Here is an 18,947-nt window from a genome sequence, read left to right as displayed (position 1 = left end):
ATCCATTTCAATGCCAGAGATTTTCAACGGAAAACAATAAGCCTACTCTTAGATATTCAGAGGATTATAACTGTAGCAGCAACCACAATTCGCAGGACTACATCGGCTCAGCTGTATTGTCTTTTAGTATAAAAAAAGATAAAGGCATTTTTGTCATGCTCTGATCTAAACTGTTGAGAAAAACTTTCAAAACAGAGAGCGAGCCCAGTGCTTTGCTGTGGTTTTATGCTGAATTCCTCAGAACTGGCTGGCCTTATATACACCCTGCCAAGAAGATGAGACAAACACATGCATGCGCGTGCATACAACTCACTGACTCACACAGCTACCCACACACACACACACACACACACACACACACACACACACACACACACACACACACACACACACACACACACACACACACACATACACACACACACATTCACACACAAGTGGTCAAACAGTAAAGTGAGACCATAAATTCTTTTGTCAGGGCTCCAGTAATAGCTAAAATCCAGTAAGTATTTTCTGTCTGTCTTTCAATTCTTCTTTTTCCCTTCTTTTCTGGCACACTGCTGACTCATGCCTTTAACTCCTGTCTCTCTTCCATAAATCCCATCTCTAGCATTCTCTCTTAACTCCCTCTATTTCTTACTCAGGCATTTTTCAGGATTTTGAATAATTCAGCATCCAACACTGTTGTGTTTTCCTCATCTTGTGACCCATGCGTTTTGCTCTCATGCATGTGCCTGGGCTGAGTGTGTGTGTGTGTGTGTGTGTGTTTATGCATATAAACAGCCTGAATCACATCTTCCTGCCCCTGCAATTGAGAAGTTTATTTTGTGTTTGAAAAATCAGAATAATTGCCTCGGACTGCACTGTTGATGGCTTAGTCCATTAACTAGAGAGCCTGCTGTATCCAAACAAGAGGCCCAATAATCTTCAGGATAACATTAGCACACACTGCAGCATTTTATTAGCCCCCATTTAGCATTAATGTAGAAGCTTACTTATTTTTTTTTTACGGTATTTGGCAGTGGATCGAACTAGTCTCTGAATGGCCAGACCAGTAGAGGTCAGAAAGAAGGAGACTCACAGACTCACACTGTATGTATTATGTGATGTTTGGCTCAAATTTATTAAAACCCTTAATATTTCATTTAAACTCTCCATTTGGCTTTCAAATTTCAGTGATGAAAATCATTAATGATGGGATTTGATTCACTTATCTGTTTGTGTATTCTATGCTTTTATTGCCATTGTGTTGATGGAAATGTATTGATTTGTCTCTACAGATTGTGTGTGATGTATTTCTATATGTGGGCCTGTTAGTTGACATGTCAACAGTTTTACTGTAGTTGTAAACGAGATGTGTAATTTGTTACATCTTTCGTTTCTGTGAGAACTTTGTATAATTCTCAGATTTTTTTTTTTTTCCCAAAAAGACAGTCAAAAAAGAGATGGACGAATCTAAACAGATGCAAGTGGTATTAAACACAACCATGTTTTAAATAGCAATGTATGAGTTCATGAACAGTCATAAACAAGTCACTCTTGACCTTCAAGCCTCTTCCTGACTCTGCTCATCAACAGCTGCTAACTGCATACATTTCCTCTTGGAAAGTGTCTGTCTGGATACAGAAAAACAATATCCCCAAAGCTGTAGTTGTCACTCATCAAGTGAAAATGGGGCGATGGTCTTATGACTCATCGTGTAGCCGCCTATGTGTTGGATGACATATGGCCACACAGAAATCTTTTCATGTTCCTTATTACAGATTCACTGATATGGCACAACATGTTTATTTATTTGTTTGTATATGTTTAAAGTGTGTTTTTTAGACGCTGCAAATTATGGTGACAAGAAAAGCATGGTTTAGCCAATACCAGTCTTTTATCAAATATCCCAATTGAGTTTTCCAATATTAAGAGAGAGTATCACTGACAGATGGTTGGGCAGCCTTGTTATTACAGATAGCATCCTGAAACTGAAGTCACAGGGTTGATCTCAGCAAACAGCCTGTGTCCTTCAACAGCCGTGTGTTCTTGAGTGCAACACTGAACCCCTGCCTGCTCTCTCCATGAAAGATGCTCTGGATAAATTGATCAGTTGAATGCCTAAAATGAAATACAAGATCAATGCAGAACTCATGGGAAACAGTAGGAGGAAATTTTAACAGAAATGTCCACTCTCTGTTCAAACACACTGGCAGTAGAAACCCCTTTGGAGAGGCAATTAGGCACGGAGGACTGTGATAAAGAAAATACAGATCAAAGAAGACACTATTCTGAGTTTGGAATAAGAGAGATTCAGCAGAGGTTCTATGATTGGAAAATGACTAATTTGATGTTTCATGAAGTGGAATTGTGTTGTCTGTTTCTTAACATGGCTGTAAAATGAAAACTCTCATCTTTCTTGTAAAGTAGATGTTGATGATGGAACGGCATCACACAGTCGCACACCTTTCAGCATCCCATACTATCATCATGTGACAACAGAAAGGAAAAGGAGGGGTGGCAGAGTGAGAGTGAGTCTGTGCCAAGTGTGTCTGGACATGTGAGTGTCTGTTTGATTTAGCACCGCTGCACAAAGCATTTGCTCCCTTGCTCACAGGGCAAAAGGTCTATTTATACATCCAGACTCCTACGCTTGAGACACACTCACTCATGACATCTTTGTTTCTATTCTCTCTCTCTCTCTCTCTCTCTCTTTGTCTCTCTCTCTCTCTATTTTCATGCATCATCTCCTCTCATCCCCATCTTCTGTGACATCCCCTATTTCTCTCCCATCATCATCACCACCACTGTACCAATATTACATTCCAGAGGTATGCAACAAACACCTTTCCTGAATGCTTCTCTCTCAGGCCTTTAAAGTGTAGAATTAAATGGATTCAATCTGACAGATAAGGGTCACTATTGCAAAAAAAAAACCTCAGGTGAAATTCACAGAAAGACCCTAATGGACTGTTTTTTAGAATAAAAATGTATTCAATTGTGCACCTCTGTTGTAAATGGACTGTAAATGGCTAAATGTACCCACAGGAAACCGACCCATAATATGAGTAGGTTATGGACAACTGGCATGTCATTCTGTAACGCTCACATGCTTTCAACCTGTCACAGTCACTTATGGCTGCTGAGGTTAACTTGCCTGTGGTAAGAATATGCAGCAGTGAGGATGGAGGCATGGATGATACATGGATGATGATTAAGATGGGAAGGGAAGAAGAAGAAGAAGGAATGAGGGGAAAGTTAAGGTGAAGAGGGAGCTCCATATTTCCAACGATGGGAACTGTGATGTTATGTAATCACACACACACACACACACACACACACACACACACACACACACACACATACACATATACAGACACAGTCATGCACCAGTGGCAGTGGCTTAAGGAAAGTAGGGCCCCTTGCCTGCTAACAGGACTTAAGTGCCTCTGCCATCAGCTTTCTGTTACTTGCGTAACACCCTCCCCTTCCCTCAGAACCTATAGGAAACACGTGAACACTAAGAGGGTTCCTTCTGGCTGAGGAGTGATTTCTCATTCTCTCTCATCCGCTCTTTTCCCCCCTCTCCCTCTCTCTCTCAGCAACAAAGGCATTGCTCCTTTATGGCAATGGAGCCATTACGTTAGCATGCTCTTGGTCAGCAATTATACTGAGGACTTCAGTGAATGACAAAAAGGGCAACATATTGGGCATATTACTGCATGGTGTGAATGTGAATTTCTGAGAACCTGTTAATGATTGAATATAAATGGAGCCTTTGGGGACGGAGGGAATAAACAACATCTGGAAAACTAGAGGTGGAAAAAGCAACACAGATCACCCTTAGACGTACACAACGAGCATAGACAAACACATATAATATGTAGCAAACAAAACACCCAGCTACCCATGCTGCTAAATGCATTCACGCTCAAACACACAAAGAATTACTTCAAGCCAGTTCTGCTGACTGTGGTCCAAGTGAGTGGAATGAGTTCTTATAGATAGATAGATAGATAGATAGATAGATAGATAGATAGATAGATAGATAGATAGATAGATAGGTAGATTTTTTAGAATCAAAACCCTTCAGCTGTTTCATGATGTGGCCTAATCCATGTAGTCTTTTTTAATATTTTTTTTTTTAAAAAAAGGTAGCACTTTACAGTAAGAGTACAACAATTAACGTTAGTCAACGTTAGTTAATGCCATAATGGTTAGTTAACTGTTACTTAATGTTTATTATGGCATTAACTAACGTTAATTGTTGTACTTATTGTCAAGTGTTACCAAAAAAAAAAAAAAAAAAACAATAATAGCTGTAGAAAGGACATTTATGGGAATTTAACTTTTACTCCTCTGGAAGAGAGTTCAGAAATAGGATGTGAGGGAAGGAGGAGAGTCCCTTGATTCCATGTTTATTCTCTACCTTTGTTCCTTCCTTCTCTCCTTCATTTCAGTCCCCCTCCCTTCATGTAGATGATGCCAAACACAGCCAAAGATATTCAGAGGAGCCATATTCAAGTGATTGTGGCAACTGCAAAGTATTTCCTACAGGCATGCTAAAGAGAAGAGATCAATGCAAATCAATGTTAAAGGAGCTGAAGTTCAAAGAGCTGCAAAACCATCAGAGATTTGGTGTTGCTATGGAGATGACTGAATCTCTCTCTCTCTCCGCTTCACCTGATGTTTAGGGGGGTCTAGATCAAACCTGGCACTGTGATCAGCCTGACATGGTATAGATAATACTCTCCACATGGTTCATAGGCAGATTCTTAAAACAGGATATGTTCTATTACAGAAAGGTACCAGAGGGGTAACTCTCTCTCTCTCTCTCTCTCTCTCTCTCTCTCACACACACACACACACACACACACACACACACACACACACACACACACACACACACACACACACATGCACGCACGCACGCACTGACCACAGATCTATGCATAATTCTCAAATGTTAAGGAATGCTGAAAATTGAGACATTTCCACACCCATCTAACTGGACACCTATGCAAAAAAGGTCACCTTTTAAGAATAACATTGCAATTTACTGTATATGCAAACGCCGTGAGATCCCTATCACTGGTATTAACCCCTGCTTGCATGAATATTGTTCAAACGTCACATGAGCCGGCACCCGGCTGCACGTGCAGGGTGCACGGAAATTACCAGTGCGAGAAAAGGCGCTGCACAGTGCGCATGATCGAGAATAAACGCAGCGCACTTGACAACCTGATGCCACCATTTCCACAGCTTTTCACTTTGGACCATACAACAGTAATTATATGATGGTGTGTGGGTGGGAAACTTGCTATCAACAAGAAATTACTTACTGGGTAGTTTAATCCACATATGATGGGGTTTGTAATAACTCATGCCACTGAGAGAGGCATAAAGCTTGTGTGGACATTTCAGCACACTGGACAGCGCTCTCTCTGTCTCGCCTGCTCACGGGTCCACTTCCTGACAGCTGAGTGGGGAAATGACAACCCGTGAGAGCTTGTGGGAGCTCCCCCGCGGCGCACGACCGGACACCATGGCGGTCTCTCCACACCGGTATCCCCAAAACTGGTGTTAACTTCGACCTACGAGAGATGAACATACCGGAGACCCTACTAGAAGTGTTCATTGTTGTGATCGCTGTTGTCTCGTTATTGTCAAACTTGTCAGTGCTGCTATGTTTCACCCAGAGCGCCGAGATCAGATCCCATGTGCCGGGCATCTTTATCCTAAACCTCTCCTTTTCAAATATCCTCCTCGCTTTAATAAATATGCCTGCCACTTTTCTCGGGGTGGCCAAAAGCGCAAAACCATTTGGGGATGTTTTCTGTCAAGCAGTCAGTTTTGCTGAGACTTTTCTCACCACCAATGCCATATTGAGCATGGCCGCGCTGAGCATCGACAGGTGGATCGCGGTTGTGTTTCCGCTGAGCTACTCCAACAAGATGCGCTACAGGGATGCTTGTCTCATCGTGGCGTACTCCTGGCTGCACTCTCTCACCTTTTCTCTGTCCGAGCTGCTGATGGACTGGGGCGGCTACAGCCACACCTATGCGTCGTGCACCCTTCACCTGAACGGAGCTGAGAGGTCGCAGCTGGCCGCCTTTGCGACCTTCACGGCGCTATACCACTGCAGCAGCTTCGCGCTCTGCCTCTTCATCCTGTGCTTCGCCTACCTCAAAGTTTTGAGAGTGGCCAGGTCGCACTGCAAGAGGATAGACGTTATCACAGTGCAGACGCTGCTTCTGCTGGTTGATATCCACCCGAGGTAAAGTAGCCTACAGCCTGGTGGGGACGGTCTTGTTCAACCAGTTAGTTCACGGTCATTGTTAAATCTAATGGGTTATTGCGGCCAGTTCCGCTTAACTGTTAAAGGATTTTCTATCAAGAAGTGGCTTATGTCTCGAAACAAAGTAGATCTCACTATAATGTCACTTGATTTCAGATTTTTGAATTGAATAGCCGAATTTGATCAATTATTTATTGGTTATTTAGGATCGTGTATTTTTTGCAGTATAGACATTGAGTAGTATGTCATGTTAATCCTGGCTAGAATATGTGAAGTTTGTGGATTGATCAAAATGAAATATTCTCTCTCTCTCTCTGTCTCAGTGTGAAGGCGAGGTGCTTGGCGGAACAGAAGAAGAGGAGGCAACGCGCCACCAAAAAAATCTGCATTTTCATCGGTTCCTTCATCCTCTGCTTTTTACCCTATGTAGTGACAAGGTAACATCCTGCCCTTGACAGCCCTCATCATCTTCACTGCAGAGTCTGTGGTAGTGAGTTTACATTCGTCTGATTGTACATGTTCAACCTCCTGTTGCGGTATTAGCCTAATATCTGACTTGCAACAGGTGCATGACGTGTTGTGGTTATAGCCTATATAGCCTAAAAGATTCGCTGTAGCCATAATAAGCCTGATACTCTCAAATTAGCCTCCTTTAAATTTGAAAAAGTGACTAACATAGATGCAGCCTATAAAAGAGGGGGAGAGTTGCAAATTCCTCATCTCTAACCTCATAAAATAGATATATTCTGTTCGAATTTACTCATATTTTGCCTGCATGTAGTGCAACAGCTTCTGTTTTAACTCTGCAGGTTGGTGGAGCTGCTGCCCTCCATGCACATCCACCGCTACTGGGGCATTTCCACCAAATGTCTGTCCTATGCCAAGGCTGCCAGCGACCCGTTCGTCTACTCTCTATTACGACAGCAATACCGGAAAGTCCTCGTTGGCATCATCAACCGGATTTTGAGAAGGGATCAGTACTCGTTGTCCGGCCACAGCACAAGCAGCACGTTTGACACCATGGAGGACAACACCATTACCAGAGCTGCCTGAGCTCACTGTGTTTAGATTCAGTGCCTTGCTCAAGGACACTTCAGCAGGTGCTTTGACTTGGGTTCTCTGGCTGCCAGACGCAGGTCTCTCTAACCAGCTGCCGTCCACGGAATTGAGCATGGCATAAAACAATTTACACTATGACCTGTGAGTCTGTGACCTTAATGTCATGAGAATGCACTGACCTCTGATCTGTGCCAAAGCCATTTAAGATAAGAGACTGTTATTACTAAAGGACTGATTTATTTGTCTGCACACTAAGGCACTGCCGGACCACATAAACACTATGACAGTATGAAGAGGGAAGGTGGTGGGTGTGGGCACATATCATTACTTTGTAAATTTAGGCCTGAGCATTGGCCTGTTGAATTTGTGAAGAGGTTATAGCTACTGATGTCTCACTGACAAACTATTATGTAGACTGTTGACACAAATATTGTTATTAAACTTTATCAAATTAATGAATGTCTCTCGTTTTCATTATATAAATTGTGAAACTAGGGTCTGATAAACAAACTTTTTCATGTCAAAGACCGCCAAAATAAATACACAAATAGACCAAGCACCCCCAGTTGAGAGGACTTTGTCCAAAGGAATCCCATCTAAGAGTATTTTTGTTGTTAGGTGTGGAGATTAGAAATTTGGAGATGTAGTCAAACTGTGATCAAACTATGATCACATCACCATAGAATAGAACAAAACACCATCTTGTTCTAGTTTACATGTTATAGAGGTGAAATAAATATATTCCCGCTCTTTCTGGTGACCCCCCACCCTGCAGCACCCAGCATGGGAACCACTGTGATAGGTTACAGTAAGAGCCTATTAAGCCTACTCAAATATCGCAAGCAGAAAAAAAACATTAAAAAGTCATTAAACATTGAAAATAATAATAATAATAATACCGTTAAGTACAGCACAAACTCACCAGTAGCAGACAAAGCCTTAAAATATTATTGGATTGTTACAAAAAAAAAATTTGTGGTAGGCCTACCAGTGGAGACAGACACATCACATACAAGCTTATACTAACTTTTGAATAGGCTACCATGGACACACAACTGCTTAAATCTCTACGATTATGGGAATATGGTAATTCTATAGGAGATTATAAAACAACATCAAGGCAAGCACTGTAAGGTCACTGCCCAAGGAGCACGATATAAGTCGTTGTAGGAATACTGTAGTTATTAAAAGGGCTGATATAGATTTATTCTTGGATCTGGCGAGGAGGCTTAACAGCCCTGTAATTTCAAACAATACAGCCATGAACTTTTCTAACTCCCACCCCCACAAGCCACGTTTCTTCCTCGTGTTCCCACATACTCACTCTCTCACTCACTCTCTCTCAAACTCGCACGCGCGTACACACACACACACACACACACACACACACACACACACACACACACACACACACACGCGCGCAGAGCAGTGAAATATGATCGGTTGCTTGGTCGTAATGCACAGTAAGCCATAATCCTGACAGGCTGCACTTTTTTCGAGGGATGCTCCGCGCAGACAAAGGAAGGAAGTTTCCATGTCGTGGGTGGTAATTATCATCCAGAGAACGGAAAAGTTGCAGCCTCATAGACACTGCCACATCACACCACCGCTGTTAAATAGCTCTATTACAACATGCATTTAGGACTTTGGATGTTTTTTCTTGCCTTGACGAGAAGTTGGTGTGCTCCGCCGCAATTTTGTCCGCCAGGAGACGAGTTTTTAGGTAAGGTCACACAAACTTTGTGGAAATGAATCCACAGTGTTTCTGCGAAACACTGCCAACCGCAATCCACAGTTTTTTGTTTACTCATTAGGTGTTTGAAAGTCCTTAACACATGGGTCTATGATCGTTTTAAAGCTCATAATAAAACGTCTAGCTCCGGTGCTTGGTTTTGATCGACTCAGTCACCAGGCAACAAAAACAACCAACCAGTAAATGCACAACTGTGGCCGTATAAAAAGCCAGCCAACTTTTAAAGTCTTGTTAAGTGGAAAGAAAATTTTAATTAATGCCGGACTTACTTATTAAAGCTGATCTTGAACATCATCTCTATTTTTTAATGCAGTGGCATATGGGCTTCTGCTTTATGTGTTGCCGGTCGTGCATTATCATAATTTATAACGCGGTTTGTATTGTTTTATTGTTTTATATTTACAATTAGCCAGTATTCTGTAATGAGCATGTCGTCACTATTATGAAAAGAAGTTTAATTTGCTGTGCGATGTGCAACTGAGAGTTCGCATGGTCACCTGTTGTTTTTCTGAACCACCACTCGACCAAGTCAAAATAAACTCTGACTGTGACCCCGTTCCCTGCCTCCTGCATTGATTGGCTTTCTTTTCTCATCGGATGGATAAGAATATACATTTGAAGCTGTCGCCACCTAGCGTTTGATGTGTGCCCCACTCTGATGTTTCTGTTTGTTTTATGTTGTCTTCCACAGGAAGATGCACCAACAACGCATTTGAAGAAAAACGTAGGTGACTGGGATTGCCTTCTGAAGCTTTAGTTTTAAATGTGACGCTTTAATTGTAGTGCACAATAATGTTGAGAAGAAATTTTTAGCCTACTAGGGTCAGCAGGAAATCATTTATAAGAACAGAGAGTAAGATTTTAAATCCCAAATGCAGAGAGGACTTTGTCACCACAGCCATTTTGATATGAAATAATCAGGGTAAACACAGGTGTTACTCATGACATTAACTGAGGTTCTGTTACTGAAGTGTAGCAGGGTCCTTCCAGTGAGGCAGCATGAACACCACCAGGAGCCTGAATGGAACAGAACCTTCATTAATGTCATTAGTAACACCAGTCTTTACCCGCTATTTCCTGTCAAAATGTCTGCTGTGAAAAAGGTCTGTAATCACAGTTGTCTAAGGTTATACCTTACAGGGGCCGAGGCATTCTTACTGAAAGTACTGAAGGTATCACTGGTGAGACAGGGTGTGGCCTGTCCAGGTACGGAGTGTACCCTTGTACCAGGCCATGGTCTGACCCTTAGGGCTGAAACACCAAACTGTTTCAAATACCAGGTGCTACTGCAAGATGCAACAGGCCTCCTCTCCACATAGCTAGTCTCAAAGAGAGGAGGCAGCCCCCAGCCCTCCAGCTCTGGTTATCATTCTGCTGGGGAGGATTTGTGAACCTTTAGAAATGTCTTAGTATTTCCATTTTGAAAAATCAAGTGTGTTAGTCAAATCTCTCAGTAGAAGTGCAGATCCAATAGATGTTTTCCCTACTAGATTATAATGAATTAGATAAAGAAAAGGACTACTGCTAAGGAAAATAAACACATTTGTAAGCAGGACTATGAGATACTATTTATGAATACTGATCTGAAATACAAAAATCTCTTGTATTACACAGATCAAGCAGTAAACTTGACTGATTCATTAAACCCATCTTTAACGTCCCACCCCCTCCCATGTACACTGTGTAAACACATTCTCTACCACAATGAAGCTATTATGTTTCACATTGTCCTACCTCTGCTGTTCTATAGCTACCTGTACAGAAATGAACCTGGGCTACTGTAATGACATGGATTACTCAAGGTGGGTCACAGAAGTTTGTACTGATGTAGGTGAGCTGATTGGACCAAGCACGAAATTGTCACCATGCATTTTTTTTTCTTATTCTTTGGACTTGAAATGAAATACACATATAAATTAAAGAGAGCTGATTGTGGGTATTATTTTTAAATTGTCAAACCATGTCAGTCAGTCATGTTTTTAATTAAAAATACTCTTCTAGGACTCTGTACCCCAACATTCTTGGCCACCGGACTTATTTGGAGGCAGAGTCAGGGGCAGAGTACCTCCTCCTGAGCGTCATCCATGGTCTGCTCAACGGGGAGTGCTCCCCGAATATACGCCTTGTGGGCTGCTCTGTGCTCGCCCCACGCTGCCACAACGACAAGATGATAAAGCCTTGCCGCAGCACATGTGAGGCACTGAGAAAGGATTGTGCCCACGCCTTTGAGGCCATTGAAATGGCCTGGCCCTATTTCCTAGACTGTGACCGTTTCTTTGCTAGTGATCAAGAGGGCTGCTTCGACCCGCTGGCAGGGCTGAAAGGTAAAAGTTAGGCTGGTGTAAGTTATTGTTTGGATGACTGGTTCATGGTTAGTCTTATGTCAGATTAAAGGTGATTTTTTTTTTATCATATTCTGCTGTGTTTTGCTTTCTGGGATTTAATGGGTTAAAACATTGTTAGTTTTTCAGTAACTAAAAAACTTTGTTTTCAGCCTTATTTTTAGCTTGACTGCCATTTAGTTTTGTCTAATGGTATAATGAAAGGTTTTCAAAACCCAGGATTGAAAGACTTTTTCAACCCACACAGGAACATTTAAATCCTTCCAGTCAAGCTATAGATCATGATAATCGTCAACAATGGAGTGACTGGACAATGTTATAATATATATGCCATGAAATTCATCTCTCTCATTTTTTTTTTATCTCTGTCTCTATTTTCATGTATTCTTCCCTCTGTTACCCCATTCATTCTTTTTCTACCTCTCATTTATTTATTTTTATTTTCTTAATTCCTCGTGCCCTTCCCTTTATCTTGGTATCCTTCTTCCAGCCAGACAGGAGTTGGCATTTTCCAGCCTCTCTCCAGAGGAACCCAGCACCATCATCCAGTTCACCTACACCTCCAATCACCAGATGTACAGCCTGCTGAAGAGGACAGCGGCCAAGTGCTCCCACATCTCCCAGGTCTACAGTATTGGTCGCAGCGTAGAGGGCAGAGATCTTCTAGTTATTGAGTTCAGCAACAACCCTGGACAGCATGAGCTACGTGAGTAGGGAAGTGCTGGTTTGAGTAACATTTGATTTAAAGTTTGAATGTTTACTCATTTTAAGGTTTCATGTGCTCAACTTCTGTTGTACAACTTACTTTTACCTTATTTTAGTGACCTTTAATTGTCTGCATAATTCCACACCCAGTTCTCCTTCCTCATACCTTCACTTACTTTCTATCTTAGATGCTCCGCTCTTCCCTTTCCCCTTCTCTACCCTTAAATGTCTCTCCCCTCAGACTTTGACATCTTTCGGTTGTGGTCCTTAATTTTCTCTTACTTTACATCACACACTGATTCTATTTCTCCCTCATAATCCTGGCCACCAAAAAAGTGCTACATGTAACAGTTAAACCTCAATAAATTATTACCACATTAACTGTTGTAGACATAAGTATAAATTCAGTAAACAAGACCATCACCAAACAGACTGGCAGTCACGCTATATTTTATGTTTGTACCACCAGGTTGGATTTTGTGAAATCTACTGGATTGGTTTATGGTACAAAGGGAGATTGCTTTACTGTACACATCAGACCAAGGGCATCTCTTTTTCCAGTGCAAACATTTAGAGATTTTCACAATGAAAGATGGTGGAATAAGTAAAAGATCAATGGAAAAATAATTGACAACATGTTCATCCTCTTCAGTAACACAATAGGCAAAACAAATGCACTGAGAGTCATATCAGTGTGACTAGAAGCAACACTGTTTGTGGGAAAACAATCCCATACCAACGGTCAGTAATGCTTTCATTTATTTACAGTAATTATACCAACATATCACAATTCATTTCACACCATTATATTGAAATGTAAAAATGCAATGCATACATCCTTTAACCATGCTCATCTCTCTTCACCAACTGCCAGTGGAGCCGGAGATCAAGCTGCTGGGCAATATGCACGGCAACGAAGTGCTTGGCCGCCAGCTACTCGTCTACTTGGCCCAGTACCTGTGTTCAGAGTACATGCTGGGGAACCAGCGAATTCAGACCCTCATCAATACCACCCGCATCCACATCCTGGCTTCCATGAACCCAGATGGCTATGAGCTAGCTGCCTCAGAGGTAGAGGATAGCAGTGACCCGGAGTACAGCAACCAGGAAGTAAATATTGTTAACAGTATGAAAGACAAACCGTCACTATCCATTCCCGATTGCCTGTCCGGATGTCTGTCTGACTTGAGGTATGGAGGTGGGGGAAAGAGCGGCCACGCTGAAGGGCTCCCAGGTCAAGTTTGAGGTGCCCAATACAGAAAGTTTCTACAATTTTTTCCTTAGGTTGCAAGATAGTATACCATTGAACAACCTTATGACAACATTGTAGTAGTAAGTTTTGTGTACATGGAGGTTGTCCATTCTAAAATACCGAAATGAAATAACTCAGATTTTATTATGCTACACTGAAGATGGAAGAAGATCTGACTTAGGATTAATTTACAATTCAGCTACAACCTTTGCCTCACTCTGTTTTGGTCTTTAATGCCCCTAGTAACTGATACAGGTTTGTTTCTTAAGGTACTCTTGATTATGGTGTTATTAAGTCATTGGTTTACATGATGTTGCCATTCTGTGGTACTCAGTTGTATAGGAGATTAACTTTTATTGAAACTCTGAATTTGGCCATAAACTGGATTATGGTTTGAGGGATAGCAACATCATATCCTGTGATATCATATCCTTGATAAACATCAACATTTACTCAAGTAGTCAAACAGCAATAAAAACAGATTCAGGTAGTCTTGATCCAGGTTCAGTTGCTAAGGGCAGGAAGTTACCAATCAGAGCACTCTTTAGAGCCCGCCACCTCCTGACTGTCTATCATCTATCAACATTTTCTTACTAGACAGATCCTCCCACTAACAGGCAGTATTATTAGTGATCAGTATCAAAAGTTTGTAGAAATAAAAGAGAAAAAAGTTTGAAAGGCAAATATTTATAATTAGTGTTTGATGGAGTCTTAACAGATGTTTTTGGACATCTTAAGTAAGTTACTTACAGCCCAAAAGAAGCTGTTAGAAACTGAAGAACATGTACAAGCTGAAGCTGGCAGTTGGACAACTGTTATTCAGCACTTATTATCACCTCGGTAATGTAGCAAGTCCTTCCGCTCAGTGTTTATCCTGTATTAGTGTTTCAGGATTTTCAAAACAGCTTTCTTGCTGTGATGTGACAAGCCTGAGAAAGTGGGACTGTAGCTAACCCAAATACTAGTTGAGCCTTTTAACACTGGTACAACCCTCTATCAAAAAGCTGCATACATCCACTAATGCCTCTGATCTTGCCTCTTTGTCTCTGCAAAGCTCTGCATACAAATAGGTTGTGGACTGATCATGTGTATGCACAAATGTCTGCATGGATCACTAACACAGGAAAGTTAGGTCTCATATTTTACGCTGTGTTGTCCACTCCGAAGATGACCACAGTTCATGTATGCACTGCAACATAAATTGTTATATATAGTGTGCTTATATGTTAATTTATAAGTTATAAGATAAATTATTCAAGCTAGTCACAGAATTATATACAGCAACTCTCCTGACATTTTGTATGCATTGGATTCAGTCTGGCTGACTTTATGAATGCACTGTTTTGTGGGATTTAAAATACAAGGTCGAGGCATTAATGAAAGTATGTAGCAGTGTTAATGTCTATTAGCAGCATGATAACTGAAATAGAGTATGTAAGCCAAATTACAGGAAAGTCATGCAACCCTTTGAACCTAGTGCTATATGTTGCATGCCTCTTAAATGATGAAAAATTATACTTGGAGAAGAAAATGTAACCTCAAACTACTGCCATCTTTTCATTATTGGATTGCAAACAAAAACTTCTCCATGCAATTTCATGATATGACTGAGTCGATAATTTGTGGGTCAAATAACTTAGTGAGGTTGTGCTCACTTCTAACATTAATAGCTAATAGTTTCCTATCCTCTGTTTCCCCCCTTTTTCTCATGATGGATATGTGGTCTTGTCTACATACTAATGATAGAATTAACATAGTTTCTAACATAGTTTTCTTTTTATAACTACCTAATACTCATTAAAAAATTCTCAATATTTGCTTCACATCATCACTGTCTCCCACTAATGTCCACACCCACCAACCATCACCATCCATTCAATTTCACAATTTCCGTGCTCCTTTTTGCCACTTTTCATGTCTTCTAACACTCCTACTTGTTTGAACCTGAATGTTTCAGGGTCACTTGTTGAACGGTTGGACCAATGGTCGAACCAATGCTGAGAACATAGACCTGAACCGCAATTTTCCAGACCTCACCTCTGTCCTGTACCGGAACCGCCGCAGCAGGCACTACCGTACTGACCACATACCAATCCCTGACGCCTATTGGTTTGGAAAGGTAAAGGGACATTTCCGCTGCTACAGGGGAGTTTACAGACTGTACTGTTCACTTGTTGTATGGTATGCATGTTATCATAAATTACATCAGACAGTTTATAGAGAATATCTTGAAATAGATTTGTATTATTTTGGATTCCCAAGCAACTCAGTAAAAATAGGGATGCAACAAATTCAGCTACCACTGCATACTGGCAGGAATAGTTTTTGCTTTAACACAAGACATTTTCAATTCTATTCTATTCTATTCTACTTTTGCCATTCATAGCAAACTGTGCTTCTCGGCTTTGGCCTCTAGGTGGCACCAGAGACCTATGCTGTGATGAAGTGGATCAGGTCACTTCCCTTCGTTCAGTCTGCTAGTCTACACGGAGGGGAGCTGGTGGTCTCCTATCCCTTTGATTACTCCAGGCACCCCCAGGAGGAGAGGATGTTCTCACCCACACCAGATGAACAAGTAGGGAGGCAGCAAGGAAGGCGAGCAAGCATTGATATGTTTATGTATAGTTTATGGATAAACTGGAGATAGTTTGACACTCAATCTCCCCTTGTTCAGGCCTTCAAGCAGCTGGCTCGTACCTATGCAGATGCCCATGCCACCATGTCAAACAATGACACAGAGAGGTGTGGAGCCTCCTTTTACCGAACGAGAGGTATCATCAATGGGGCGCTCTGGTATAGCTTTGCTGGAGGTGAGATACAAACCCAACACTTTTCAAACAGAGGAAACCTCGAATTTACTGAGAACAACCATAAACAAAACTGTTTAGTAGTTCTGAAAGACTGTTTGATTTGTTGTGTTTTGTGTTCATGCAGACTCGTAGGTGTCAACAGTCTAGCTGACTCAGTATAATCTGTGTCTCTGAAGTGGGCATGTATATGGATTTATGTGTACATTCCCAGGTATGTCAGACTTCAACTACTTGCACACTAATTGTCTGGAGATAACTGTGGAGCTTGGCTGTGACAAGTTCCCGTCAGAGGCCGAGCTGTACCCTGAATGGAAGAGGAACAAGGAAGCCCTGCTCAGTTTTATGGAGTCTGTGAGTGTTTTTTATGAAGGCTAAACAATTGGTAAGAAGACCAGTTTGTTATATTTGCGTGATATTCTGACAGCGTAGAAGTGACGAGTAACTGCTATCTAACTTTACTAGAATTGTAGACATTATAGCCTATTCTATATTCTCAGTGCAATTTCCTCAATTGTATATTTTCCATGTCTGATTGCCACTGGTTAAGTTCATTAATAGAGCACTTTTAACAAGCATGTTCGGCACAGTGTACTTCACAGGAAACAAAATACAGAAAAAGATTTTTTAAGGGATATTAAAAACAAGAGGTGCACAAAGTCCACAGTATCATGCTGTACCTGTGGGCAGGGCCATTGTGTGCAATGGCCTTTCCTGGGACCAAGTTATCAGACAAAATAAATTGTCCTATCACTGCGCTCCGTATCCCTGCACAGGTGCACCGGGGGATAAAGGGAGTAGTGAAGGATATGGATGGTAATGGGATTAAAGGTGCCACTATCGCTGTCAGAGGCATCAGGAAAGATGTCACCACAGGTAAAAAATGATTATGCTTTCATGAACAATTTTTTTTTTCAGCATTGATAACTATATTTTATGTCTTGCACAAGACTTGATTCATGGCTGTGATATGTTCATATTATTTAAAAAAAAAAAAAAAAACCTTCAGGCATCTCATGTTATTGTACAGCATTTGGGCACAAACTTAAATATGGAAATTTTGTTGATATATTTTTCCATTGCATTTTATGATTTATCACACTCTTCTTTTTGCTTCCTCCTTACTTTAATTTGTCTTCTCACCTCTCTGGCATGTTTACATCACTATCCCTTTATCTTTGGATTCGTTTCTCACTTTCTCCTTTCCTCTCGGTGCCCACCCCTCCTCCTCTTCCTCCCTCAGCGGAGGACGGAGACTACTGGCGGCTGCTCAACCCTGGTACTCACATCCTGACAGCCACAGCCAAGGGCTACTCCAAGGTCAGCAAGAGGATTTACCTGCCTCACAACATGGACAAGGCTGGGCGGGTCGACTTTGTTTTGAAGAAGGTATTGATCCTGTTTTGCTTTGTTTTCGAAAATCCTATGTGAATTTCTTTCACATACTAGCCCTGCAGTATCATTACCACCACATCCATAACATCATTAATAATAATGGTAACATTCATTAACTCATTCTTTCCACCTTCGTCATCATCCCTTTCCCCATACTGCATCCAGGTTCCTGTGGAGCCTGATATTGACGACCACCTCTTCCCCACAGTAGACACGTGGGAGCGCTTTGACCCCTACAACAAGTTTGAGAGCTACAGCCGTGCAGATTTAAACGAGGCAGGGGTAGAGCGCCAGGAGAAACCCTGGTGGTGGAACTACTTCTCCCAGTCCGGCATCTCACCTCCAACCTGGCTGCTGCGAAACATCTAAACACATTTCCAGGATGTAAAACCATCCAGCATACCACTGTAGAACAAGACTGGTAAATGGAAGTTCCCACATCCAATCCCACTGAGTAGCTGCTCTCAGACACATCTGTTTAGGAAAGGATATGACATTGAAATCAGCAGGGCCCAAATAGTTTCCAGTGCTTCCTGGAAAAAATGTGAAGAGGCTTTTTTTTTTCTTTCTTTCTTTTTTTTTTTTTTTTTATTAATTCCAACCAGTGGCCAGAGCTTTAGCTTTTGTAACCACATTTTGTTGTTTTAAATGCAAACTGAATCACTGGAAACATATAGAGTTACTGACACCGCAACAGTCCACCTTTTTTAGATGAAGAGGTGCAGGTGTTCTCAAGCCAAAAAGAAGGTTCAATTCTAATGTTTCCTAAAGCACTAAACCATGTGGACAATCAAAATCAAAGAATATCCTGTTTGTTGTCATGGATGATCCCCTAAAGTGATTTATTAATTTCCTGTTTTGATGGTCAGCACTTCTCAGATATTGTGATTTGTCAAACATGAAGGCAGCTGCATTTGAATCTAGTCTTTGTGAACAAGTTTTTTTGTTTGTTTGTTTTCTTTGAGCTGGGTAAAGTTGCTATTTGTTTCCACATTCCCTGAACACAAATATGCCACAAAAAGGCACATGTGGTTTTCAACTGTTTGATTTGCATTTTCTGAATTCTACTATGAATACTTGATAAGATCAAAACCTCCTGAAGCTGTATAGTTACATTTAGCATTTGAGATCAGCTACCACATTTAGGCCTGCTTTAGCACTAGTATGTACTGTACTGCAAGTCACTACTAGCCATTCTTCTCTCTCAGAAATGAAAGGAAAAGCTTTTTAAACCTTACATTCTTTACATTTTTCAAAGGCATAGAAAATATTAGTAAACATGAACTATTTCTGCCATGTCTTCTTTAGTCTCTCCTTTTTTCTTTTTCGTTTTTTTTTATCCATTTAGATGTGT

The 18,947-nt window shown here is 41.2% G+C and overlaps 2 protein-coding genes across 2 annotated transcripts; both read left to right on the top strand.

Annotated features, from left to right (window-relative positions):
* The first annotated feature begins 5,582 nt into the window (after window positions 1–5,582).
* On the top strand, window positions 5,583–7,333 carry gpr78a (G protein-coupled receptor 78a). Its single transcript, XM_030060522.1, has 3 exons — window positions 5,583–6,259; window positions 6,604–6,717; window positions 7,090–7,333. Exons 1-3 carry the CDS (start codon window positions 5,586–5,588, stop codon window positions 7,331–7,333), a joined length of 1,032 nt encoding a protein of 343 aa, XP_029916382.1. The 5' UTR covers window positions 5,583–5,585.
* A 1,503-nt stretch (window positions 7,334–8,836) lies between these two features.
* Window positions 8,837–18,825, top strand: cpz (carboxypeptidase Z). The gene is made up of 13 exons (XM_030054858.1): window positions 8,837–9,062; window positions 9,784–9,816; window positions 10,843–10,894; window positions 11,094–11,416; window positions 11,925–12,140; window positions 13,014–13,249; window positions 15,349–15,510; window positions 15,808–15,966; window positions 16,066–16,201; window positions 16,413–16,552; window positions 16,975–17,074; window positions 17,442–17,587; window positions 17,759–18,825. Exons 1-13 carry the CDS (start codon window positions 8,972–8,974, stop codon window positions 17,960–17,962), a joined length of 1,998 nt encoding a protein of 665 aa, XP_029910718.1. The 5' UTR covers window positions 8,837–8,971; the 3' UTR covers window positions 17,963–18,825.
* Window positions 18,826–18,947: the final 122 nt, after the last annotated feature.

Source organism: Myripristis murdjan, chromosome 1 (genome assembly GCF_902150065.1).
Source record: "Myripristis murdjan chromosome 1, fMyrMur1.1, whole genome shotgun sequence".
NCBI classification, from domain to species: Eukaryota; Metazoa; Chordata; class Actinopteri; order Holocentriformes; family Holocentridae; genus Myripristis; species Myripristis murdjan.
The sequence above is the reverse complement of the archived record's forward strand: the minus strand, read 5'-3'. Positions and strand labels throughout refer to the sequence as shown.

Coding starts and splice junctions, on each gene's coding strand:
- gpr78a (XM_030060522.1), top strand. CDS start 5,586: ATGAACATACCGGAGACCCTACTAGAAGTGTTCATTGTTGTGATCGCT. Junction 6,260..6,603: donor CTGGTTGATATCCACCCGAG/GTAAAGTAGCCT, acceptor TCTCTGTCTCAG/TGTGAAGGCGAGGTGCTTGG. Junction 6,718..7,089: donor TTACCCTATGTAGTGACAAG/GTAACATCCTGC, acceptor TTAACTCTGCAG/GTTGGTGGAGCTGCTGCCCT.
- cpz (XM_030054858.1), top strand. CDS start 8,972: ATGCATTTAGGACTTTGGATGTTTTTTCTTGCCTTGACGAGAAGTTGG. Junction 10,895..11,093: donor AATGACATGGATTACTCAAG/GTGGGTCACAGA, acceptor ATACTCTTCTAG/GACTCTGTACCCCAACATTC. Junction 17,588..17,758: donor TCGACTTTGTTTTGAAGAAG/GTATTGATCCTG, acceptor TACTGCATCCAG/GTTCCTGTGGAGCCTGATAT.